Consider the following 25,912-nt stretch of genomic DNA (forward strand, 5'->3'; position numbering starts at 1 on the left):
AACAACAGAAATCTCATAATTAAAATTCCTCAAACATACAAGTATTTTACACCATTTTAAAGATAAACTTGTAGTTAATCCCACCACAGTGTCTGATTTCAAAAAGGCTTTACGACGAAAGCAGACGGCAACTAGTCACAGAAAAACACAGCCTTTTTTTCCAGCCAAAGAGAGGAGTCACAAAAAGCAGAAATATACAAGGGAGAAACCTTACCTTAAATTGAGGAGATCTTAAAAATGTTCAGTTAAGTGCCTGCACCTGCTGTTTTCTCAAATTCAAATCCCAATTTTTCAGTTGGGCAGGTAGTTCTTAGGGGTTCTTGCAGGAACCTAAGGAGGTTCCTCGATGAACCCCACCTCCTATGGGGTTCTTGGAAGTACCTTTTGGGTGCATTTTTCAGTGGCAAAGAACTTTGAGGATCTTAGAAGAACCCTTGTTGAACCCTTAGAGTGTATTGGGACAGGCGAAGAACCCTTTTAGGTTCTAGATTGTACCTTTTTATCTAAGAGTGTAGCACTGCTCTTTTAGAACACACTCATCATTTCTCAGTAAAGATAATGCCCCCATCTCAAGCAGAAATATTTGTTTTTATCCCTAACAGGTTTAGAGTCAAGCCAAATCAGAAAAAACAATCCAGGGTCTATTATTTTGTGGAATAACACAATGGCTGATACAATGATGATGCTATTAAACTCATTGGTCATCCACTTACTTCAGTCAGTCTGACAGCATCAGCTTCGATGACTGTTTTGGCAAGTTGGGACTTTCATTGGCGTAAGAGTGGACGTTGGCATTCTCCATTGGCGCATTGGTTCTCATTTGCCTTGGGAATTTCTGTGGAACAACAGTCTCTAATAAACTTGTAAGTTCAAGTTGTCAAAGTGACCAAAGTGACCATGTGTTAGCCTACCTCATCTCTGTGTCCAGCTGAGCTGTTGAACTTGGGTCAGGTGAAGCAAGAGTCAGAGTCAGGTTTGAATTATTGAGCCAGGGATTGTTTAGGGATTAGTCAATAGGTGCTTCACGGCATAAATTAAACAAGGGCCACCATAGCAATTTTGGTCACATGATACCAGGGGAAATAAGTCACTGCAACTATAAGCCCAGAAGAAGATGCCAGCACTTACGTCAGACTGATGCCCAGTTGCGCTCTCTCTCTCTCCCCCTCCCTCTCTATCACTCTTGCTCTTGCTCTCTCTCTCTCTCTCTCTCTGTCACTCTCTCGCTCTCTCTCTAACTTGCCCAGCTGAATTCACTTTAATTCCAGAAAGAAAGTAACCGGGGTGCAGTCACACTGCAGCTGTTGAGCAGCCCCTAGCCTAGCTAGATGTACGTGTGTGTGCGGACTTGTCCCTCTTGCTGAACGTGTGTTTTTGCGTTTATGGGGACTGGGGGTTAAGACCCTCCTCTTATAGGGTTATTGTTTTTGTGGACTAGGGAATTGAGACCCTCATCACGTCACGCTGAGGGGTTGTCTGTCTGTGTGTGGAGGGGGTTATTCTGTGTGTGTGTGGAACCTAGCTCCAAGCTGGCAGATCGGGAGGACTCAGATTGCTCGGATCAGATGATCCATCTTCAGCTGACCGTCTCAGGGGACTGGCCAGCACCCTGTGAGTGAGCCTGCCCACCACCATAGTCTAGTTCAATCTAACTCCTCTTTTTCTCCTTCTCTTATCTCTCTAATTTCACTCTCATTCCATTCATTCAATTCTCATCATCCAATCTTTCTCCTTCCAACTCGCCATGCTCCTCTACTTCTCCTCTCCACTTTTATTTTATCATCTGCTCTTCCTCTACCTCTTTTGAATGCTTTGGTTGTAGGCTGCTGGATGATACTTTAGGTTTTATTGCTCTGCCTTATGTCTTTATGATTATCCTGAGTGTAGTTATGAGTTATTTATTGGCATATAGTCTTGATATTTGCTAGTAGGAGATATGGGCTGGTCGTTAAATGTGATCTAGTGAGCAGTTCTCCAACAGTTCAATCAACTAAATGCTTGAGATTATTTTATGCATATCCAGATATTCCAATCATTTCTAATGCTTGACATTAGCGTATGTCTCTTTAGAAATTTCAATCAACTCAAATGTTTGACTATCTTATGTATTTTTTGATTGAGGTAAGCTTATGAATGTATTTATTTTTATTTTTTCTAAAAAGTGTCATTTTGCTTGAGGTACTGTAGGCTATATCATCAATATAACTATGTTACAGTTCAAGTTTACAGCAAACAATTCAGGGTTGTCTGACTACACATAGGAACAAACAGAACTTTGGTAACATAGTACAACATCCCAAATGTGGGTAAATTATTGATTTGTAAGATCTGTGACCTCCATTTTGGTCTGTCAGAACCTCTGTGGAGCCGAGTCCAACTGAATGTTGCCCAGATTACGTAAAAGCCCTCTCAAACAGCTGTGGGGGATGACAGATTTTTATCCACTATTAATCAAGGCACTGTAATTATTCTGCTTTTGATCTTATTTTTTAAATATTTAATGTGCTCCGTCTTCCCCTTCAATTGACACTGCCTTGCAAAAGTATTCACCCCCTTGATGTTTTTCCTATTTTGTTGCATTACAACCTGTAATTTAAATTTATTTTTATTTGGAAATCATGTAATGGACATACACAAAATAGTCCAAATTGGTGAAGTGAAATGAAAAAAACATTTGTTTCAAAAAATTCGAAAAAATAAAAAACTGAAAAGTGGTGGGTGAATATGTATTCACCCCCTTTGCTATGAAGCCCCTAAATAAGATCTGGTGTAACCAATTACCTTCAGAAGTCACATAATTAGTTAGATTGCACACAGGTGTACTTTATTTAAGTGTCACATGATCTCAGTATATATACACCGGTTCTGAAAGGCCCCAGAGTGCGCAACACCACTAAGCAAGGGGCACCACCAAGCAAGCGGCACCACAAAGACCAAGGAGTTCTCCAAAGAGGTCAGGGACAAAGTTGTGGAGAAGTACAGATCAGGTTTGGGTTATAAACAAATATCAAAAACTTTGAACATCCCACAGAGACATCCCACCATTAAATCCATTATTAAAAAATGGAAAGAATATGGCACCACAACAAACCTGCCAAGAGAGGGCCCCCCCCCCCCCCCCCCAAAACTCACGGACCAGGCAAGGAGGGCATTAATCAGAGGCAACAAAGAGACCAAAGATAACCCTGAAGGAGCTGAAACTCCACAGCAGAGATTGGAGTATTTGTCCATAGGACCAATTTAAGCCATACACTCCACAGAGCTGTGCTGTACGGAAGAGTGGCCAGAAAAAAAGCCATTGCTTGTTCGCCAAAAGGCATGTGGGAGACTCCCAAAACATATGGAAGAAGGTACTCTGTTCAGATGAGACTAAAATTGAGCTTTTTGGCCATCAAGGAAAACTCTATGCCTGGCACAAACTCAACACCTCTCATCACCCCGAGAACACCATCCCCACTGTGAAGCATGGTGGTGGCAGCATCATGCTGTGGGGATGTTTTTCATCAGCAGGGACTGGGAAACTGGTCAGAATTGAAGGAATGATGGATGGCGCTAAATACAGGGAAATCCTTGAGGGAAACCTGTTTCAGTCTTCCAGAGATTTGAGATTGGGACTGAGGATCACCTTCCAGCAGGACAATGACCCTAAGTATACTGCTAAAGCAACACTCGAGTGGTTTAAGGGGAAACATTTTAAATGTATTGGAATGGCCTAGTCAAAGCCCAGACCTGAATCAAATTGAGAATCTGTGGTATGACTTAAAGATTGCAATACACCAGTGGAACCCATCCAACTTCAAGGAGCTGTAGAAGTTTTGCCTTGAAGAATGGGCAAAAATCCCAGTGGCTAGATGTACCTAGCTTATAGAGACATACCCCAAGCGACTTGCAACCGTAATTGCTGCAAAAGGTGGCTCTACAAAGTATTGACCGGGGGGGGGGGGGGAATAGTTACTCACGCTCAATGTTAACGGTTTTTGTCTTATTTCTTGTTTGTTTCACAATAAAAAATATTTAGCATCTTCAAAGTGGTAGGCATGTTGTGTAAATCAAATTATACTAACCCCCAAAAAACATTTTAATTCCAGGTTGTAAGACAACAAAATAGGAAAAATGCCAAGGGGGGTGAATACTTTCGCAAGCCACTGTATGCTGTATGCAAGTTAGGCACTACACCCCTTGTATAGCGGATTTATGTGCTTTATTTTAAGAAGTTATTTGGCCACTTTAGTTGTGATACAAACCTTATGGAAACATATAGGCCTATAGGCTAGGCTACATGAGGTGTGCAACTATGATTTGAAAAGTCGCATAAATAGGCATTGTTCTGATGCTGGGCATCATTCACAAGTGATAATATATAATTAACAAGTGATAGGCTAGTATTGTCACCCATCAGACCCCTTGACTTCTTTCACATTTTGTTACGTTACAGAGTTATTCTAAAATGAATTAAATAGTTTTTTTGCCCTCATCAATCTACACACAAAATCCCATAATGACAAACCAAAAACAGGTTTTTAGAAATGTTGGCAAATTTATTAGAAAAACCCCTGAAATAACACATTTACAGTTGAAATCGGAAGTTTACATACACTTAGGTTGGAGTCATTAAAACTTGTTTTTCAACCACTCCACAAATGTATTGTTAATAACAAACTATAGTTTTGGCAAGTCAGTTAGGACATCTACTTTGTGCATGACACAAGTAATTTTTCCAACAATTGTTTGCAGACAGATTATTTCACTTATAATTCACTGTATCACAATTCCATTGGGTCAGAAGTTTACATACAGTAAGTTGACTGTGCCTTTGTTTAAACAGCTTGGAAAATTCCAGAAAATGATGTCATGGCTTTAGAAGTCTGATAGGCTAATTGACATCATTTGAGTCAGTTGGAGGTGTACCTGTGGATGTATTTCAAGGCCTACCTTGAAATACATCATATGACATCATAGAAAAATCAAAAGAAATCAGCCAAGACCTCAGAATATTTTTTTTAGATCTCCACAAGTCAGGTTCATCCTTGGGAGGAATTTCCAAACGCCTGAAGATACCACGTTCATCTGTACAAACAATAGTACGCAAGTATAAACACCATGGGACCATGCAGCTGTCATACCGCTGAGGAAGGAGATGCGTTCTGTCTCCTAGAGATGAATGTGCTTTGGTGCGAAAAGTGCAAATCAATCCAAGAACAACAGCAAAGGACCTTGTGAAGATGCTGGAGGAAACAGGTACAAAAGTATCTATATCCACAGTAAAACGAGTCCTATATCGACATAACCTGAAAGGCCGCTCAGCAAGGAAGAAGCCACTGCTCCAGAACCGCCATAAAAAAGCCAGACTACGGTTTGCAACTGCACATGGGGACAAAGATTGTACTTTTTGGAGAAATGTCCTCTGATCTGATGAAACAAAAATAGAACTGTTTGGCCATAATGACCATTGTTATGTTTGGAGCTAAAAGGGGGAGGCTTGCAAGCAGAAGAACACCATCCCAACCATGAAGCACGGGGGTGGCAGCATCATGTTGTGGGGGTGCTTTGCTGCCGGAGGGACTGGTACACATCACAAAATAGATGGCATCATGAGGAAACATTATGTGGATATATTGAAGCAACATCTCAAGACATCAGTCAGGAAGTTAAAGCTTGGTTGCAAATGGGTCTTCCAAATGGACAATGACCCCAAGCATACTTCAAAAGTTGTGGAAAAATGGCTTAAGGACAACAAAGTCAAGGTATTGGAGTGGCCATCACAAAGCCCTGACCTCAACCCTATAGAAGATTTGTGGGCAGAACTGAAAAAGTGTGTGCCAGCAAGGAGGCCTACAAACCTGACTCAGTTACACCAGCTCTGTCAGGAGGAATTGGACACAATTCACCCAACTTATTGTGGGAAGCTTGTGGAAGGTTACCCAAAATGTTTGACCCAAGTTAAACAATTGAAAGCCAATGCTACCAAATTCTAATTGAGTGTATGTAAACTTCTGACCCACTGGGAAGCTGAAATAAATCATTCTCTCTACTATTATTCTGAAATTTCACATTCTTAAAATAAAGTGGTGATCTTAACTGACCTAAGACAGAAACTTTTTACTCAGATTAAATGTCAGGTATTGTGAAAAACTGAGTTTAAATGTATATAGCTAAGGTGTATGTAAACTTCCGACTTTAACTGTACATAAGAATTTAGACACTTTACTCAGTCCTTTGTTGAAGCACCTTTGGCAGCGATTACAGGCTTGGGTCTTCTTGGGTATGACACTACAAGCTTAGCACACCTGTATTTGGGGTGTTTCTCCCATTCTCTCAAGCTCTGTCAAGTTGGATGGGGAACGTTGCTGTACAGCTATTTTCAGGTCTCTCCAGAGATGTTAGATCAGGATCAAGTCTGGGCTCTGGCAGGGCCACTCAAGGACATTCAGAGATTTATCCCGAAGCCACTCCTGTGTTGTCTTGGCTGTGAGCTTAGGGTCGTTGTCCTGTTGGAAGGTGAACCTTCGCCCCAGTCTGAGGTCCTGAGCGCTCTGGGGCAAGTTTTCATCAAGAATCTCTCTGTATTTTGTTCCGTTCATCTTTCCTTCGATCCTGACAAGTCTCCCAGTCCCTGCCGCTGAAAAACATCCCCATAGCATGACGCTGCCACCACCATGCTTCACCGTAAGGATGGTGCTAGATTTCCTCTCGACGTGATGCTTGGCATTCAGGCCAAAGAGTTAAATCTTGGTTTCATCAGACCAGAGAATCATGTTTCTCATGGTCTGAGAGTCTTTAGGTGCCTTTTGGCAAATTCCAAGTGGGCTGTCATGTGCCTTTTTCTGAGGAGTGGCTTCCGTCTGGCCATTCTGCCATAAAAGCCTGATAGGTGGACTGCTGCGAGATGGTTGTCCTCCTGGAAGGTTATCCTATCTCCACAGAGGAACTCTGGAGCTCTGTCAGAGTGAACATCAGGTTCTTGGTCACCTCCCTGACCAAGGCCCTTCTCCCTTGATTGCTCAGTTTGTCCAGGAGGCCAGCTCTAGGAAGAGTATTGGTGGTTCCAAACTTCTTCCATTTAAGAATGATGGAGGCCACTGTGTTGATTTAAGGCTGCCAACATTTTTTGGTACCCTTCCCCAGATCTGTGCCTTGACACACTCCTGTCTCGGAGCTCTACGGACAATTCCTTCGACCTCATGGCTTGGTTTTTGCTCTGACATGCATTGTCAACTGTGGGACCTTATGTAGACAGCTGTGCGCTTTTCCAAATCATGTCTAATCAATTGAATTTACCACAGGTGGACTCCAATCAAGTTACAGAAACATCTCAAGGATGATCAATGGAAACAGGAGCTCAATTTCGAGTCTCATAGCAAAGGGTCTGAATACTTATGTATATATACAGTAGTGAGAAAAAGTATTTGATACACTGCAGATTTTGCAGGTTTTCCTACTTACAAAGCATGTAGAGGTCTGTAATTTTTTATCATAGGTACACTTCAACTGTGAGAGACGGTTGTATCAAATACTTGTTCTCCCCACTGTATATATATACACACATTTGCAAACATTTTTAAAAACCTGTTTTCGCTTTGTCATTATGGGGTATTGTGTGTAGATTGATGTAATTTAATCCATTGTAGAATAAGGCTGTAATTTAACAAAATGTGGAAAAAGTCAAGCGGTCTGAATACTTTTCGAATGCACTGTATGTGTGAAATTTGTTTTGATTTAGAATGGACCTTTATCATGCACCTGTATTGAAAACAGGAGCAGAGGGTAAAAATACATCTCTTCAAATGCATCTATGCACTTAAATAGCGAATAGAGGATGCTTATCCGTGGTTAATTTTCATGCCAGCCAGGAAGGCTATACTCCTGTTGTAAAGATTAGCAATGTGCTTAATATTAGGAAAGGTGAGTAATAAATATAGTAGGCTTAGCCTATAGAAAGCTGATGGGATCCTCCTCTTTTTAGTAGAGGCCATCACTCACGCAATTGCATAGCCTATTGAAATGTTGCACAACATGTTTTCATGGGCTCTTATGAAGTGTTTGATTAGATTTTTGATTACATTTGCATTGATGTCAGAGTGATTAGAGGGACAATAGAGTGCTGTGTACCAGGCAGTTAGCAAGTTTGGTAGGCTACTAATCAGCAGCATCAGAGCTTGGAGAAGCCTAATTGCCATGACTCGTGACCGGCGGTGTGGCGGTAATACGGTCACTTATACCTATCCTTCACATATACCAACACTAAAGGATTAGGGGTAGGGAGTGTATTGGAACCAGCTGTGTGTTAATGCTGTTTCAGGTGAGTTTTAGTGACTGTGTCTGTGTGTTTGCTGTGTCAAGGTAACTCCCAGCGGGTGGAGATGCCCAGGAGAGAGATAGAGGTGGTGAAGGGTCAGATGGTAGTCCTACAGGCCTGGTACAGCCCCACATCTGATATTGGCAGGAACAGCGTCATCTGGAACTTCATGGCCAACGACTCCAAGCAGGTATGTAAGGGATCTCCTCTTCCTCAGACATCATGCATGGTTTCCACAGAAACCACTGTTGCTGGATCTTTTCTGATGAACTTTTCCCTGAGGTGTTATGTCCCTCTCGTTGGTGATTTGTTGGTGTGTGGTCTGAAGGAACAGACTAGTGTTGAAGAAACTGTTTATGAACTGTTGATGAAGCTGGTTGATTATTTCAGGGCTGGGAGCGGTTCTGCTCAGGTGTCAGTCAGTTTTAATTTATTCTCTGAAGTACCGGACCAACCTCCCATTCTCAGTAATCCAATTCCCTTCTTGTAATCCCAGATCTGGCCAGGCATTTTAGCTGTTCAGCCATGCGGCAGGTAGCCTAGCGGTTAGAGAGGGTTGCCAGTTCGAATCCCACGTTCGACTGGAAAAATCTGTCGATGTGAGCTGGATGCCATTCCCTGCTATTGAGCAAGGCATTTAACCCCCTACAACAACAGGTGCCCTGTGTGGCAACCTCCTGCACCTCTCCAATACCTATATGTGTGTCTTTTGGTGGGGTTGGGTTAAAAGTGAAAGTGAAATTTCGGTTGGATCTTCTGTGCAATTGACCAATAAAATAATCTTAATCTTAATGGCATGTACAGTACAGTGCCTATAGAAAGTCTACACCCCCTTTAACGTTTTTAAAAACATTTTGATGTATATCATAATTGGATAAGTCTCCACCCCCTGAATTAAAACTTGGTGGAAGCACCTTTGGCAGCCATTAGAGCTGTGAATCATTTTCATTAAGATTCTACCAGCTTTGCACTCTTAGGGCAACATATATCCATTGTTTTTGTCAAAATTACTCAGGCTCAGTACATTTAGTTGGGGATCATTGATAGACAGCGATATGTAAGCCTTGTATCGGATTTTTTTTTAAAGCAGATTTAAGTCAGGACTGAGACTCAGGAACAGTCAACACCTCTTGGAAAGCCATTCTGGTGTGTCTTTTGAAAAAACATTAATTGAATTGTGCCGCAGAAAAATAAACCTATCCAAGGGTCTTCAGAAGACTAACTTTTTACCTGGGCTTTGCTCCTTTCATATTTCTTTTGATCCTAACAAAACTCCCCAGTCCCTGCCGGTGACAAGCATACTCATAACAGGGTGCTACCACCACTTTACTTGAAAATACAAAGGGATCAACAACATTGCATTCACTCCATATTACTGGCCTGTATGACAAAGTGAAAAGAAAGAAATCTGTGTTCAAAAATCCACTCCAAATCATCCATTCTGTTCTGTTTTTCAGTGAGACAACGACACACATTTTTATACCAAAGACACACCAGAATGGCTTTCCAAGAGATGTTGAGTGTTCCTGGGTGGTCTAGTCTCAGTCCTGACTTAAATCAGCTTAAAAAGGTTTGAATATCGTTGTCTATCAATGATCTCCAACCAAATTTAATGAGCCTGAGCAATTTTGAAAAAAATGATGGATATATGTTGCCCTAAGATTTGTGCAAAGTTGGTAGAATCTTAATTAAAATGATTTACAAATGTAATGGCTGCCAAAGATGCTTCCACAAAGTATGAACTTAGTGGGGTGGAGACTTATTCAATTATGATATTGCAGTTATAGAACATTTTCTTAATTTGGAAAATGTTCTATAACTTTCTTTCATGTAAATGTGCAGTAGGTTGTGTAGATCTGTAGAAAAAAATTAATTTAATCTCTTTAGATTTAATTTTAAGACAACAAAATGTAAAAAAGCTTAAGGGGTGTAGACTTTCTACAGGTACTGTATGTACATAGAGCAACTTTTTTTATACACATTACAGACAACAAAAGGAGCTTCTTCACACACTAGAATATGTAAAGCTGAACAGCTCAACATGGAACAAGGCACTGATTGGAGACTACATAGTTGAAAGCTGTCAGATCTTTTTTTGTGCTTAAATATTTATTGAGTTTTCACACAAAATGAAAAAATATATGATAAAGAAGATTAATAGTTCAAAGTTGGTTGGTTTGCCTCTAATCTCGTCCACCAGCCGGCTCTCTCTGTCGAGCCGTCTGGTTTCACAGCACCTCAGTGCATCCCAATCTAGCATAACCCTTAGAACCTTCCCCCTACATTGGGGAATTCAAAGTGCGTACGCATCTTAGAAATTGGAAAATCTGAAAATACGCATCTTAGAAATAGTTTTCGCATATAAACTTTATATGCCCAAACTCAGAATCAATTGGTCTTCCCAAAGATAACATGGCCAGTGTGATAGATCACAGCTGTAGCAGGCTCGCTCCCACTCCCGCCTCAATTTAAATAACCACACCTCTTTCAAGTCCCACTTTGTGGCACAGTGTTACCAGGCTCTATGTGCCAGAAATTTGAGCCTGGGGATGAGGTTAGTTTACCTCCACCTTTTAGAGTTTAGCTTATTTATAAATAAATAAAAAATGTAACCATTATTTAAGTAGGCAAGTCAGTTAAGAACAAATTATTGTTTACAATGACGGCCTACACATGTAGTTGTGTGAGACTATATTAGGATTATTCTCAACATCAAGCCTGATGGCTCTTTACTTTTATAGATACAGACAAAATATGTGGTAACAATATGGCACTAACAATGTGGCTGTGTTGCATGTATGTCCTGTATGTTTAGAAAACGTGTGTGTGTGTGTGTGTGTGTGTGTGTGTGTGTGTGTGTGTGTGTGTGTGTGTGTGTGTGTGTGTGTGTGTGTGTGTGTGTGTGTGTGTGTGTGTGTGTGTGTGTGTTTCTTCAGTGATAATCTGAGTAGTTTCACTGGCCATGGCCTGTGAGCTTATCTCTAACAGAAAATCAGTCTAAAAATTCTAACTCCACCATCTGCACATACATATCAGGATTATCTTCATGAAGGACGTTGACTTCTGTTATAAGGTTAATCTGTGTGGCTGTGTAGACTGTCTATAGATGACACCGAAGATCGTATTTCAGCTCAATATCAGTATTTTATATCTAGAGAACCAGTATTTCTGTAGTTACTTGCATTGGTTTTCATTACAACAAACTCTCTCGTGTTGCAAAAATGCTAGTCTCTCTCCTCGACAAGCAACACAAATGCTGGCTCGAAAAAGGCTAACAATATGTAGGGTTTAGATACAATATGCTGGCGCTACTAGAAGGCTTCTATGGAATGGAGTACTCATTCATGTAAAATAATTGCTGACAGTACATTTGGTTCCTGAATTGCAATAGGGAACACGATCTACCATTGCGTTCCCTATTGTAAACTATTTCCCATGTCTGTCTGTCTGTGCAGGTCATCTCCTACAGTAATGGTGAGCCAGGGATAGGTAGTCCTGAGTTCAGGAAGCGTGTTGGGTTCAGCCTGTCCATGCCCTCGTCCAATCTCTCCATCTACATCAACAACACCCAGGAGTCAGACTCAGGACGATACCTCTGCAATGTCATCATCCCTGGAGCCGCCGGTCTCTCTGGAGAAATGCGCCTTAATGTCAAAGGTACCAACCGGACCGGACGCCTAGATTCTGGCACTTTCCAAAAATGTTTTTTGGGCCAGGCCTCAGATGGAAACACAAAAGTATAAACTGTACAGTTTGTACATATGCACTGGGCTGTCTCTATAATGTTTTCCCACAGCTTCAACAGATGGAGAGAGAGTGTTGGCAAATTTCCTTTACCTTGTGCAGTGTGGCCACCATTCTTAGAAATACAGTACCCTGTTCAATTGAAATGGATTAATACAATACTTCAGGAGGTCAATAGGGGGTAAATTGTAGTAGACCAAATCCTTTCATTTGTTTCTCTCTTAGCTCTTCTGTTGTTTCTAACTATCTGTTCTCTCTCGCTCTCAGTCCCTCCCTCGCCTCCAGTGTGCACGATGACTGGGTCATCTGTGCTGAATGGCAATGTGACACTGAGCTGTAAATCCAGTTCGGGCAAACCCATCCCTCATTACAAATGGACCAAGAATGCCCCCATGTCAGAGGTCTTCTTTTCCCCCATGCAGAGTGAGTACTCCCTTATCTTTACCAATAATGTTAGCCAATCCCATTACCTCTCTGCCTCAGTTACGTTTCATCATAATACTAAGTAGTCCCAATCAGAATGGATTCAATTCTTATTGAGTGTACAAAACACCTTTCTAATATTGAATTGCACTGCCTTTTGCTCTCAGAACAGCCTCAATTTGTTGGGGCTTGGACTCTACAAGGTGTACAAGGTGTAAAGAATTCCACAGGGATGCTGGCCCATGTTGACTCCAATGGTTCCCACAGTTGTGTCAAGTTGGCTGGATGTGCTTTGGGTGGTGGACCATTACACATTAGAAACTTTTGAGTATGAAAAACCCAGCAACGTTGCAGATCTTGACACACTCGAAACGGTGCGACTGACACCTACTACCATATCCTGCTCAATGGCACTTCAATCTTTTGTCTTGCCCATTCACCCAATCCATGTCTCAATTGTCTATATCATAGTTTTCACCTGGTCAGTCTGTCATGTAAAGAGCAGGTGTTCCTAATGTTTTGTACACACTGTATGAGCTAAGGATCACTCACCAATGTATAGCACTAAACCATGTGATGCAGAGTAGCCACAACTAACCAGCACTGAAAACACCTGCCACTACTGTGGATGGGTGCAATATAATTTTAGCCAATGCAAACTGTCCTCTTCACAGCAGCTCCATATGGGTTATTGTAGTAAGGAAACCTAGTCAGTTGTACATCTGAATGCATTCAACTGAAATGTGTCTTCTGCATTTAACCCAACCCCTCTGAATCAGAGAGGTGCGGGGGGCTGCCTTAATCGACATCCACGTCTTCGGTGCCCGAGGGAACAGTGGGTTAACTGCCTTGCTCAGGGGCAGAACGACAGATTTTTACCTTGTCAGCTCGGGGATTTGATCCAGCAACCTTTCGTTACTGGCCCAACGCTCTAACCACTAGGCTAACTGCCGACCTGCCTGTCACTAAGATTGTCAAAATGAAAACTAAAATAGATAAATTGATACGCTCTTTAAGTAATACCTAGCTTCTAAATATCCATTAACATTGACATAAGATGGAGATAATTCCAAATGAATAACAAATATATAGTTTCAGAGATTCAGATTGATCTGACAGCGTTTACACAGGCAGCCTATAATACTGATATTTTTCCACTAATTGGTCTTTTGACCAATCAGATCAGCTCCTTTGCCAATAGAATCAGAATTGGGCGGCCTGTGTAAACACAGCCATAGTAGCATATTGATCTTCCATGTTTTTACTGGTAGATGTGTTCAGAAAACCCATTCAGGGTGCATTCTCCCATATGGTGTTATCTCTCCTAACCTTCTCCTCTGGCATGTATTGCCAGGGGGTTCGCTTGTTAACAACTCTGTGAGTCAGGCTAAATGTTGAGGACTAATGTGTGGTGTGTTGGCGCCTGGCGGTGGGATTGCGGATTCTCTTTTTTTTCTCCCCGGTGAGTTTATTTTCTTTGAAATGCCATAACATGCATCACTTAATCCTCTTTATAGACTGGGAAACGTCACCACATACACACTACATGCTCATGTCAGACTTGCAGAGGGAGAAAAATATAAAATTGAGGTTTATATCTGATACGATATTGCACATATGCCTGTTATATTGTATTATTTTGTGAAGAGTTGTAGAAATACAGTGGAAACAATTATTGTGAAAGCACCAGCTGTTTCTGAGCAATAATGAGGCTTACACTGATTGACCCAAGTATTGGAATAGCTCCTCCTCTGATCTCCTCGCTTCTTCTATAGATCACCCATCTAATACACTATCTGTTTCACTGCCTGATTGACACAATATCCAGGACTATGGGATTGAATGCACTGCCAAACACACACAGACAAATCTGCATAATCTCTAGGAGTTGAAAACACTCTGATCCTCTGTATTTTTCTCTTTGACCTGGCATATGCTCTCTGTGACATTGAGCCTCCACCCCTGTGCTCTACTGGCATTCTAAAGGGCACTACTTTCGACTTATCGTAAGGGGTTGGTATTATCAAACGCAAGTGTTAATTTTGATCGTTTTGGTCCAGCAGTAGGCTAATTCTTTTCGACAAATTTGGCAACTTTGTTGTTTTATGGTAATAACTTTGTCAGTGGTGGCACATTGTGTAGCCTAAATTGCCTGTATGCCCATGGAACAAGAGATGCGATTTATGACACCATGTGACCCGATTCTACCTAGAAGCATTGAAGCAAATAGTCTGCTTGTTTAATTTCATTTGATTTAAAACCAAGCTCATATAAAATATTCTCTTTCGTAATGCTATATCAATGTAACTGCAAATGTAATCATGCTTATAGAACAATTGACATATCCATGCATGGCTCGCACATGATGCAATGCAATTTACCCTACTGTAGCCTATATAAGGCCTTTTCCGCTTACGAAAGTGCTGTGTAAGATAATTCCATATTGAACCCAATTACTTACTTATAATGTAGACTGCATACATTTCTAACATTTAGCAAATAAACTAGATACATTTCTGTTATTACTATTAGGGCCTATTAGGTCACTGTTGGTTTTGAAAAAACTATACTCCACAAATCACAATGGACTAGGACGAACATTCATGCCCTTCCACTGAATTGGAATTAATGACAACACACAATGTCAAAGTCTGTGCATGCCTTGAAGCCACCACATTTTATACCATAGAGCATGTTAAAATTAGCTATGGAGTGGTCAAGCCCTTGCCACAAGCCATCCCTTTTACGTCACCTCCAGGTATTGCGTTCCGCCGTGAAAATGGCAACAATATTTCTGACACACCGTGTGAGCTATTTTGGTTTGTTAAAATAGCGAGCTTCCCTCAATCAATCAGCATGTGTCTCTTGCTTCAATCTAAGATGCTGGGTTTATATTGTGTTCCCAGTCTCTCCTTCTCTCCTACCTCTGTCTCATCACTCTTTTCTTGCAAACTTTTGCAACTATCAACTCCCTTGTAAGGGCTAGGGGTTGATGTCTCTCTTCCCTACTTAATCGCTCTCTCTGTACCAGCCCTTCTTCTCTCAGTCACTGTCTCTGTTACTCTTCTCTCCTGCATGACCACAGAATGGAGAGCCTGCCCCTCGCCCTTGCTTGTTCTAGGGTTCATGGGTAAGGGTTTCACAAATACACCCCCAACCCACCACAACCCCTCTAGGATGCAGAAGCCTGTAGAGCCCCACAGCCTATTTAATATTAGAGCTCGCCAGCTTGTAGTCCTAAAAAACAGAAGTGCGTTACCTCTGGTTTGTCCAGCCATTCCTATAGGGGAAATTAATTGGGAAAGAATGGAGTTTTGGGATAATTGGTGAAAATAAGGTCTGAGGTTAACACAGGCTTATACGTTTTGATCTATGAGATAATATCAGTCAGTTAACATGACTTTTTAGAAATTATGAAGCCTTTAAGTTTGTGTTTTGATTACAACATTCACAAATGTGGCGTTAGCTGACAAAGATTATCTCATAGAACAAACCGTATAAGATATCCTAAGCCTTTGTTTACCACAAACCTTATTTCCGGCGTTTATCCAAAAACCTTCAAAAAGATAACATTCATCCCCCCCATAGGCTTTGGCCAATGAGCCATAACTGAGTTTGTGCCTACGAAAAGATGCCATTACTATTGCTCTCTATAATTTTGCTGGTGTCACCCCAACCCCCCATCCCCATGTAAAAAAAAAAACTGCCCCCCACTGGACAGACACAGCTGTAAAGTTGAACCTTTAGAAGAATGTAATATGTTATTCATCCAAAAGCATGTCTGTGTTAATCCTCACCAATGACTTTGCCTTGTATACATCTGCATTGCCCTTATGAGCTCAGTCGATCTGAGATTACATGTCTTTGACCAGGCTGGTTAGGCTTGCGTGATAGAACATTTTTCCTTTGGTATGGATCAACTGATATCACCCTTTGGTCCTTAGCCATCTGGCCATGGCCTGAAAATGAAACTACTTTAGAACATAGCAACCACTGAACTGTAGGTTAACCTGTTCATAACATGCTCAAATAATACAATGTAAAAGTATGAAAATCCACAGTAATTAATATGCTAATATAAAATAAATGGTAAATGACTGTAAAGGCAACAATAAAGTCAAGTAGTGAAGGTAAAGGTAGGCTACATATTAAGGCCATAGATAAAGTGAAAGCCTCAATTTTCCCACAATGGCTGTCATTGGTCCATTGCATCGAATGATATACATTCAATGATTCAATCAAACTATGATTGCAAGGTGCACTCTGCTGCATTTGCTGAGATCATTGAGTTTGGATTGAATCCAGAATAAGTGTTTCCTTTTTGTCTTGTACATAGACTAAGATTGTGTCTTAACATTCTGAATGTGTATGAAACATGAAGGTGCACAATTAACAGTTGGCACAAATACTGTCAGTGTTCTTAGATCTTGCCTGTAGAAATGTTGGTGATAGTCACTTGCTACTGTAGTTAGTACTGTAGTCAGTATTACTGTAGTTATTTCCTAGTTTGATTTCAGTGTATTTTTTATCAGTACAATACATTCTTGGTATATAGAGATTGGTGATATCAGATCACCTACAGGTCTGTCTTTGGATCTTGATTGCAGTGACATTTTGAGAATCTGCCAAGTTTAAGAATGAGCTGATCTGTCGTTAATCTGTAGCAATTCCGTCTGGCTCCTCTCGTCAGAGTTACTAATGGCAGGTGCCTATTGAACACACCTACAGGCACGTCCATCTGGCACAGAAATCACTGTCAGGCCATGTACTTAGTATAGTTGTGTTGAATCCTCATTGACGCAAATTATATCTCCCCAAGAGGCTTTGTTTACTCTGAAATGAAAGTATGTATTTGTATTGTTTATTATGGATAAATGGGTAAGGGTTGGCAGCAGCTACTCTTCCCGGGGTCCAGCAAAATGAAGGCAGTTTGAAGTAGTAGCACCGTTGCGTTGTGTAGTCTGTGTGCTTTGCGTGCGTAATGATTTTCCCCCACCCTCCCAGAGAGAACAGCAGATGGTGCATGCTGAGTTTATCAAACAAGAATCCCAGCCAGCAGTTCACTCCTATACTTTGGGAAAGGGACAAACAGCTGTTTGTCACAATGACAATTTAGGACAGAGGACATTGTATGCAATAGTTTATTTATAGGATTTTCTAGTCTGGTTATTAGTAAAGGTACTGATATCCTATTGTGAACTTTAGCTTCTCTACTTGAGCGGCGCTGGTTGAGTTACTGGGTTGCTTTGATACACCATTTATGATATGCATCAGGACATATGATGAAGATATATCCATTTGTTTTCCCTCTTGATTCTTTATATTGGTATATATGGGTGGAGGCTCCAGCTTCTCAAGTCATAGACTGTTCTCTCTGCTACCGCACAGCAAGTGGTACCGATGCACCAAGTCTGGAACCAACAGGACACTGAACAGCTTCAACCCCCAAGCCATAAGACTGCTAAATAGTTAACCAAATAGCATTGACCCCCCTTTGCACTAACTCTTTTGACTCATCACATATTCTGCTGCTACTGCTTATTATCTATCCTGTTGCCTAGTAACTTTACCCCTACCTATAATGTACATATCTACCTCAATTACGTCATACCCCTCCCTGCACATCGACTCAGTACTGGTACCCCATGTATATAAAGTGGCTTGCGAACGTATTCACCCCCCTTGGCATTTTTCCTATTTTCTTGCCTTACAACCTGGAATTAAAGTAGATTTTTGGGGGGGGTTTGTATCATTTGATTTACACAACATGCCTACCACTTTGAAAATGCAAAATATTATTTATTGTAAAAAACAAAACAAGAAATAAGACAAGAAAACTGACAACTTGAGCGTGCATAACTATTCTTGGGTGTTCTTGGGGTGATGAGAGGTGTTGGGTTTGCACCAGACATAGTGTTTTCCTTGATGGACAAAAAGCTCAATTTTAGTCTCATCTTTTTTTTATTTTTTTTATTTCACCTTTATTTAACCAGGTAGGCAAGTTGAGAACAAGTTCTCATTTACAATTGCGACCTGGCCAATATAAAGCAAAGCAGTTCGACACATACAACAACACAGAGTTACACATGGAGTAAAACAAACATACAGTCAATAATACAGTAGAAAAAGTACATTCTTCCATATGTTTGGGGAGTCTCCCACATGCCTTTTGGCGAACACCAAACGTGTTGGCCTATTTTTTTCTTTAAGCAATGGCTTTTTTCTGGCCACTCTTCCGTAAAGCCCATCTCTGTAGATTGTACGGCTTAAAGTGGTCCTATGGACAGATACTCCAATCTCCGCTGTGGAGCTTTGCAGCTCCTTCAGTGTTATCTTTGGTCTCTTTGTTGCCTCTCTGAATAATGCCCTCCTTGCCTGGTCCGTGAGTTTTGGTGGGCGGCCCTCTCTTGGCAGGTTTGTTGTGGTGCCATATTCTTTCCATTTTTTAATAATGGAATTAATTGTGCTCCGTGGGATGTTCAAAGTTTCTGATATTTGTTTATAACCCAACCCTGATCTGTACTTCTCCACAACTTTGTCCCTGAACTGTTTGGAGAGCTCCTTAGTCTTCATGGTGCCGCTTGCTTGGTGGTGCCCCTTGCTTAGTGGTGTTGCAGACTCTGGGGCCTTTCAGAACCGGTGTATATATACTGAGATCATGTGACACTTAGATTGCACACAGGTGAACTTTATATAAATAAACATGTGACTTCTGAAGGTATTGGTTGCACCAGATCTTATTTAGGGGTGTAACGGCTTTCTTCCTGGGATGAAGGAGAGGACCAAAATGCAGCGCGGTTATTGTTCAACATGTTTAATAAGACGATAAACGATGAACATTAACAAATAACAAAATAACAAACGTGAAAGCCGAGACAGTCCTATCTGGTGCAGAACACAAACACAGAGACAGGAAACAACCACCCACAATCCCCAACACAAAACAAGTCACCTATATATGATTCTCAATCAGGGACAACGATTGACAGCTGTCTCTGATTGAGAACCATATTAGGCTGGACACAGAAACAGACTAACTAGACACACAACATAGAATTCCCACCCAGCTCACGTCCTGACCAACACTAAACAAGCAAAACACATAAGAACTCTGGTCAGGACGTTACAGTACCCCCCTCCTGAGGTGCGGACTCCGAACGCACCCCTAAAACTCAAGAGGAGGGTCTGGGTGGGCATCTGTCCGCGGTGGCGGCTCCGGCGCAGGACGAGGACACCACTCCACCACTGTCTTTGTCCCCCTCCTTAGCGTCCTTTGAGTGGCGACCCTCCCCCACGACCTTGGCCTAAGAATCCTCCCCAAGGCCCCCACATGATTTAGGAGGTAGCTCAGGACAGAGAGGTAGCTCAGGACAGAGAGGTAGCTCAGGACAGAGAGGTAGCTCAGGACAGAGAGGCAGCTCAGGACAGAGAGGCAGCTCTGGACTAATGGCAGCTCCGGACTGAATGGCAGCTCCGGACTGAGTGGCAGCTCCGGACTGAGTGGCAGCTCCGGACTGTAGGGCAGCTCATGACTGTAGGGCAGCTCATGACTGTAGGGCAGCTCATGACTGTAGGGCAGCTCATGACTGTAGGGCGGCTCATGACTGGAGTGCGGCTCATGACTGGCGGGCGGCTCATGACTGGCGGGCGGCTCTGGCGGCTCCTGACTGGCTGGCGGCTCCTGACTGGCTGGCGGTTCTGGCGGCTCCTGACTGGCTAACGGCTCTAGCGGCTCGTGGCAGACGGACGGCTCAGATGGCGCTGGGCAGACGGACGGCTCAGATGGCGCTGGGCAGACGGACGGCTCAGATGGCGCTGGGCAGACGGACGGCTCAGATGGCGCTGGGCAGACGGACGGCTCAGATGGCGCTGGGCAGACGGACGGCTCAGATGGCGCTGGGCAGACGGACGGCTCAGACGGCGCTGGGCAGACGGACGGCTCAGACGGCGCTGGGCAGACGGACGGCTCAGACGGCGCTGGGCAGACGGATGGCTCAGACGGCGCTGGGCAGACGAGCAGTGCAGGCGGCGTTGGACAGACGAGCAGTGCAGGCGGCGTTGGACAGACGGCCGACTCTGACCTGCTGAGGCACACAGTAGGCCTGGTGCGTGGTGCCGGAACTGGTGGTACCGGACTGGAGACACGCACCTCAAGGCTAGTGCGGGGAGCAGGAACAAGGCACACTGGACTCTCGAAGCGCACTATAGGCCTGGTGCGTGGTACCGGCACTGGTGGTACCGGGCTGAGGGCACGCACCTCAGGGCGAGTGCGGGGAGAAGGAACAGTGCGTACAGGGCTCTGGAGACGCACAGGAGGCTTGGTGCGTGGTGCCGGAACTGGTGGTACCGGGCTGGAGACACGCACCATAGGGAGAGTGCGAGGAGGAGGAACAGGGCTCTGGAGACGCACTGGAAGCCTGGTGCGTGGTGTAGGCACTGGTGGTACTGGGCTGGGGCGGGAAGGTGGCGCCGGATATACCGGACCGTGCAGGCGTACTGGCTCCCTTGAGCACCGAGCCTGCCCAACCTTACCTGGTTGAATGCTCCCCGTAGCCCGTCCAGTGCGGGGAGGTGGAATAACCCGCACTGGGCTGTGTTGGCGAACCGGGGACACCATGCGTAAGGCTGGTGCCATGTACACCGGCCCGAGGAGACGTACTGGAGGCCAGATATGTTGAGCCGGCTTCATGGCACTTGGCTCAATGTTCAATCTAGCCCGCCCTCTGCGGGGAGGTGGAATAACCCGCACCGGGCTATGCACACGTACAGGAGACACCGTGCGCTCTTCCGCATAACACGGTGTCTGCCCGTACTCCCGCTCTCCACGGTAAGCATGGGAAGTGGGCGCAGGTTTCCTACCTGCCTTCGCCACACTACCCTTTATCCACACTACCCACACTACCCTTCGCCACACTACCCTTTATTCCCCCCCCCCCCCAAGAAATTTTTGGGTGAGCCTCTCGGGCTTCCAGCCGCTCTGCCTTGCTAGCGCCTCATAATGCCGCCTCTCCGCTTTAGATGCCTCCAGCTCCGCTTTGGGGCGGCGACACTCCTCTGGCTCTGCCCAGGGTCCTTCTCCGTCCAGAATCTCCTCCCATGTCCATTCCTCCTTGTACCACTGCTGCTGTCGCTGCTGCCCGTTGCCACGCTGCTTGGTCCGGGTAAGGTGGGTGGTTCTGTAACGGCTTTCTTCCTGGGATGAAGGAGAGGACCAAAATGCAGCGCGGTTATTGTTCAACATGTTTAATAAGACGATAAACGATGAACATTAACAAATAACAAACGTGAAAGCCGAGACAGTCCTATCTGGTGCAGACCACAAACACAGAGACAGGAAACAACCACCCACAATCCCCAACACAAAACAAGCCACCTATATATGATTCTCAATCAGGGACAACGATTGACAGCTGTCTCTGATTGAGAACCATATTAGGCTGGACACAGAAACAGACTAACTAGACACACAACATAGAATTCCCACCCAGCTCACGTCCTGACCAACACTAAACAAGCAAAACACATAAGAACTCTGGTCAGGACGTTACAAGGGGCTTCATAGCAAAGGGGTGAATACATATTCACCCACCACTTTTCCGTAGCTTATTGTTTCTAATTTTTTTAAACAAGTTATTTTTTTCACTTCACCAATTTGGACTATTTTGTGTATGTCCATTACATGAAGTCCAAATAAAAATCGATTTAAATTACAGGTTGTAATGCAACAAAATAGGAAAAAAGCCAAGGGGGATGAATACTTTTGTAAGGCGCTGTAATTATCGTTGTGCATTTATTCCTTGTGTTATTATCTTTCTATTATTTTTCTATTTTTCTCTCTGCATTGTTGGAAAGGGCCCGTAAGTACGCATTTCACTGTTAGTCTTCACCTGTTTTTTATGACGCATGTGGCAAATACAATTTGATTTGATTTGGAAACACATCTGATGAAAATATTCTCTTGTGACATTTCCAATCGGATTTTGAGAGGATTTGCTTGATAAGACCTGCCCCACATATGTTTATTATTCTCTAGTATCCCCAGTGTTACATATTGACAATAGAGCATCCCCATGCCAGCTATGACAAGTGGACCAAAGCAACTAGGATTATGTAAACTGAGTCCAGCTGTGAAAAGCCACAGGTTCTTCTGATTCATCATTGTGGAGATTCTTTGTCTGGTGTTTAACCATTTGCTAGTGAGGTCTCTCCATATATCCACATTATTTATCCCCGGGACAGAAAAGAGTGATATCATCAAAGAGGATCTGTACTGGTATAAAGAACAGCCCATCCCACTGGGCACATACTGGTTGAGTCAACATTGTTTCCATGTCATTTCAGTGAAATTACGTTGATCCAATGTGGAATTGACGTCTGTGCCCAGTGGGATGTCACTCCCTAGGACCAGGAAACCCCTCAATACTTATAGCTTCGGAACCAAGAGAGTATTGTACTTGGTAGAGTGTGTGGTCTAATTATGTTTGTATACATATTGTAGCTACCCTTGTGTTACCTAGTGTAACTGTCTACATTACTGTAGATTGAGAGTGTGTTTGAAATGTGTATAACGTTCTGTGCACTGTACATCATCAACATATTCATGTACTGTAGAGGCAAGAGTGTGTTGTGTAACACTGTCTTTCTCTTTCAGATGAGAGGCAAGGTACCCTCAGGTTGAGTAACCTCACTAAGAGCATGTCAGGGAAATATGTGTGCCGAGCTAGCAACACTGCCGGTTCTGACACTTGCTCTATCAACCTGGAGGTCTTCACCTGTACGTGTAGCAAAGTAACACACACATTCTCATATTAGTACATACAGACTGCTAATGTTTCCTGTTCGAAGCATCTCTGTGTGTCCTCTTCCACAGCCTCTAATTCTGGAGCGATTGCTGCTGCTACTCTGGGGTCCATCATGGGACTGGTAGCCATCATACTCTTCCTCATCTTCATGCTGAGGAGGAGAGACCACGAAGAGGAGGAGATAGCCAATGATATCAAGTGAGATTTTTTCTGTGTTTGTGTGTGTTATCGGAAAATCAGGTGCAGTTGTTAAACACCACGGGATGCACAACTACTAGGACTCTACCATGGACAATGCAGGTGTTCTAATTCCATTTCTGCAGGTTGATGGTTGGAGGATGTGTGTAGCATGTGATATGATCTTGGTTGGTGTTTTCTCATTGGCTCTCTGTCTATCCATCATAGGGAGGATGCCCAGGCACCCAAGCGTGTTTCCTGGGCAAAGAGTGGCACAGGCTCAGACATCATCTCCAAAAATGGCACGCTGTCATCCATAGCCACGAGCCCCCATCCGGGAGACCCCCAGCAGCTCAAAAACTTCCCCTACCCCACTGCACCGGCCTCTGACACAGGCTCTGTGCTCAACGCCTACCGCCTTCGGCCTGGAGAGCTCAACCCCCTGCAGGGCCTCCCAGGGTACATCAGTGGCACACTTCCACCCAGGCACACCAGACCCCTCTGTGTTGCTAACAACATTGATGCCACCTATCCACAAGGGCACAGTCGACCCCCCAGTTCTAACCACATCAGTGGGACTCCACCCCCTGGCCACACCCGGCTCCTCAGCACTAGTATCATTGTTGACACTCCTCCCCATGGGTTCAGTCAACCACCCAGTTTTAACCATGTTGGTGTCACCTCTCCACATGGGTACAGCAGACCCCATAGTTCTAACAACATTGGTGCCCCCTCCCCCCAGGGGCACAGTCGACCCCCAAGTTCTAACAATATCGGCGCCCCCTCTCCACACAGGCACAGCCAACCTCCCAGTTCCAACCACAGCCGACCCCCCAGCATCAGTAGCATGCCTCACTATGGACACAGCAGATCCTCCAGTTCTAACGGTGCCCCACTTCATTCCCCACCTGGATCCCATTCCCCACCTGGCCACAAGGTCACAGACCCCGACAAGACTGAGGGGGCCCAGCCCCAGGTACCACGCCCTCTCACCTCGCCCATCAGCTCCGCCACCCTGGCCCGTATGGGTGCTGTGCCCGTCATGGTGCCCGCTCAGAGCCAGGCTGGATCACTGGTATAGCCCACTGGAGGATCTCCCGTTTTACTACTGAACACAAAAAACTGAAGCAAATGGATAAAGACTTCCTCAAAGGAACATTGCATAGAGTAGAGAAGGATTTGCTTGGAATTAAAAACACTTTTTTATTGTGATCGTTCAAAATTATGTTCAGAGTAGAAAGAATAGCTCATGCTGAAGAAGACACTTGTGGAATCCCCTGTATTCAAGTCTGCACAAGTTCAAAGACTTAATTGATTTGTTTTGATTATTTTAGCTGTTTTCAAATCTTTTGTGCTAAATGTTTTTGCTTTTATTTGCCATGCTCAGATTCTTTAAGGTTAAAACAAGGCCTATTCTATATTCTTTAAGGCCTTTTATAAACTGGGTGGTTCGAGCCCTGAATGCTGATTGGCTGACAGCCGTGGTATATCAGACCGTATATCTTTTTACTGCTCTACGTTGGTAACCGATTTATTATAGGAATAAGACACCTTGGGGGTTTGTGGTATATGGCCAATATACCACGGCTAAGGGCTATATCCAGGCACTCCACTTTGCATCTTGCATAAGAACAGATAGTCTTGGGATATTGACCATATACCGCACCCAGCCCCCCCCCCCCCCCCCCCCCCAAGGGGCTTATTGCTTAATTATTCTCTAAAACACTTTTGTAGCAAGTTGTTTGTGAAGAGGTTGTTGAATCGGTATGCAGTGCATTTGGAAAGTATTCAGACCCCTTGACTTTTTCCACATTTTGTTATGTTACAGCCTTATTCTAAAGTGGATTATATGAAAATGTATCCTCATCAACCTACACACAAAACCCATAATGACGAAGCAAACTGATTTCTAGAAATTTTTGCAAATGTATATAAAAAAACTAAACATAAATACCTTATTTAAATATGTATTCAGACCCTTTGCTATGAGACACTAAGTTGAGCTCAGGTTCCATCATGTTTCCATTGATCATCCTTAAGATGTTTCTACAACTTGATTGGAGTCCACCTGTGGTAAATTCAATTGATTGGACATGATTTGGAAAGGCACACACCTGTCTTTATAAGGTCTCACAGTTGACAGTGCATGTCAGAGCAAAAACCAAGTCATGAGGTCGAAGGAATTGTCCTTAGAGCTCCGAGACAGGATTGTGTTGAGACAGATCTGAGGAAGGGTAGGTACAAAAACATTTCTGCAGCATTGAAGGTCCCCAAGAACACAGTGGCCTGCATCATTTTTAAATGGAAGAAGTTTGGAACCACCAAGACTTTTCCTAGAGCTGGCCGCCTGACCAAAATGAGCAAGCAGGGGGAAAAGGGCCTTGGTCAGGGAGGTGTCCAAGAACCCAATGGTCACCCTGACAAAGCTTCAGAGTTCCTCTGTGGAGATGGTTGTCCTTCTGGAAGGTTC

The 25,912-nt window shown here is 43.5% G+C and overlaps 1 protein-coding gene across 2 annotated transcripts; it reads left to right on the forward strand.

Moving 5' to 3' along the window:
- The first annotated feature begins 1,256 nt into the window (after positions 1 to 1,256).
- On the forward strand, positions 1,257 to 25,306 carry LOC120018169 (endothelial cell-selective adhesion molecule-like). Of its 2 annotated transcripts, none has more exons than XM_038961216.1 (7): positions 1,257 to 1,611; positions 8,341 to 8,486; positions 11,752 to 11,953; positions 12,308 to 12,463; positions 23,115 to 23,237; positions 23,334 to 23,463; positions 23,671 to 25,306. In XM_038961216.1, exons 1-7 carry the CDS (start codon positions 1,566 to 1,568, stop codon positions 24,521 to 24,523), a joined length of 1,656 nt encoding a protein of 551 aa, XP_038817144.1. In that variant the 5' UTR covers positions 1,257 to 1,565; the 3' UTR covers positions 24,524 to 25,306. The 2 variants fall into 2 exon arrangements, with proteins under 2 accessions (XP_038817144.1, XP_038817146.1); XM_038961218.1 differs by lacking the exon at positions 1,257 to 1,611 and adding an exon at positions 9,754 to 9,866 and having other exon boundaries at positions 8,399 to 8,486.
- The last annotated feature ends 606 nt before the right edge of the window (positions 25,307 to 25,912 follow it).

This window comes from Salvelinus namaycush, chromosome 23 (genome assembly GCF_016432855.1).
Source record: "Salvelinus namaycush isolate Seneca chromosome 23, SaNama_1.0, whole genome shotgun sequence".
Classification (NCBI taxonomy): domain Eukaryota; kingdom Metazoa; phylum Chordata; class Actinopteri; order Salmoniformes; family Salmonidae; genus Salvelinus; species Salvelinus namaycush.

Coding starts and splice junctions, on each gene's coding strand:
- LOC120018169 (XM_038961216.1), top strand. CDS start 1,566: ATGATCCATCTTCAGCTGACCGTCTCAGGGGACTGGCCAGCACCCT. Junction 11,954..12,307: donor AATGCGCCTTAATGTCAAAG/GTACCAACCGGA, acceptor TCTCGCTCTCAG/TCCCTCCCTCGCCTCCAGTG. Junction 12,464..23,114: donor CTTCTTTTCCCCCATGCAGA/GTGAGTACTCCC, acceptor TTTCTCTTTCAG/ATGAGAGGCAAGGTACCCTC.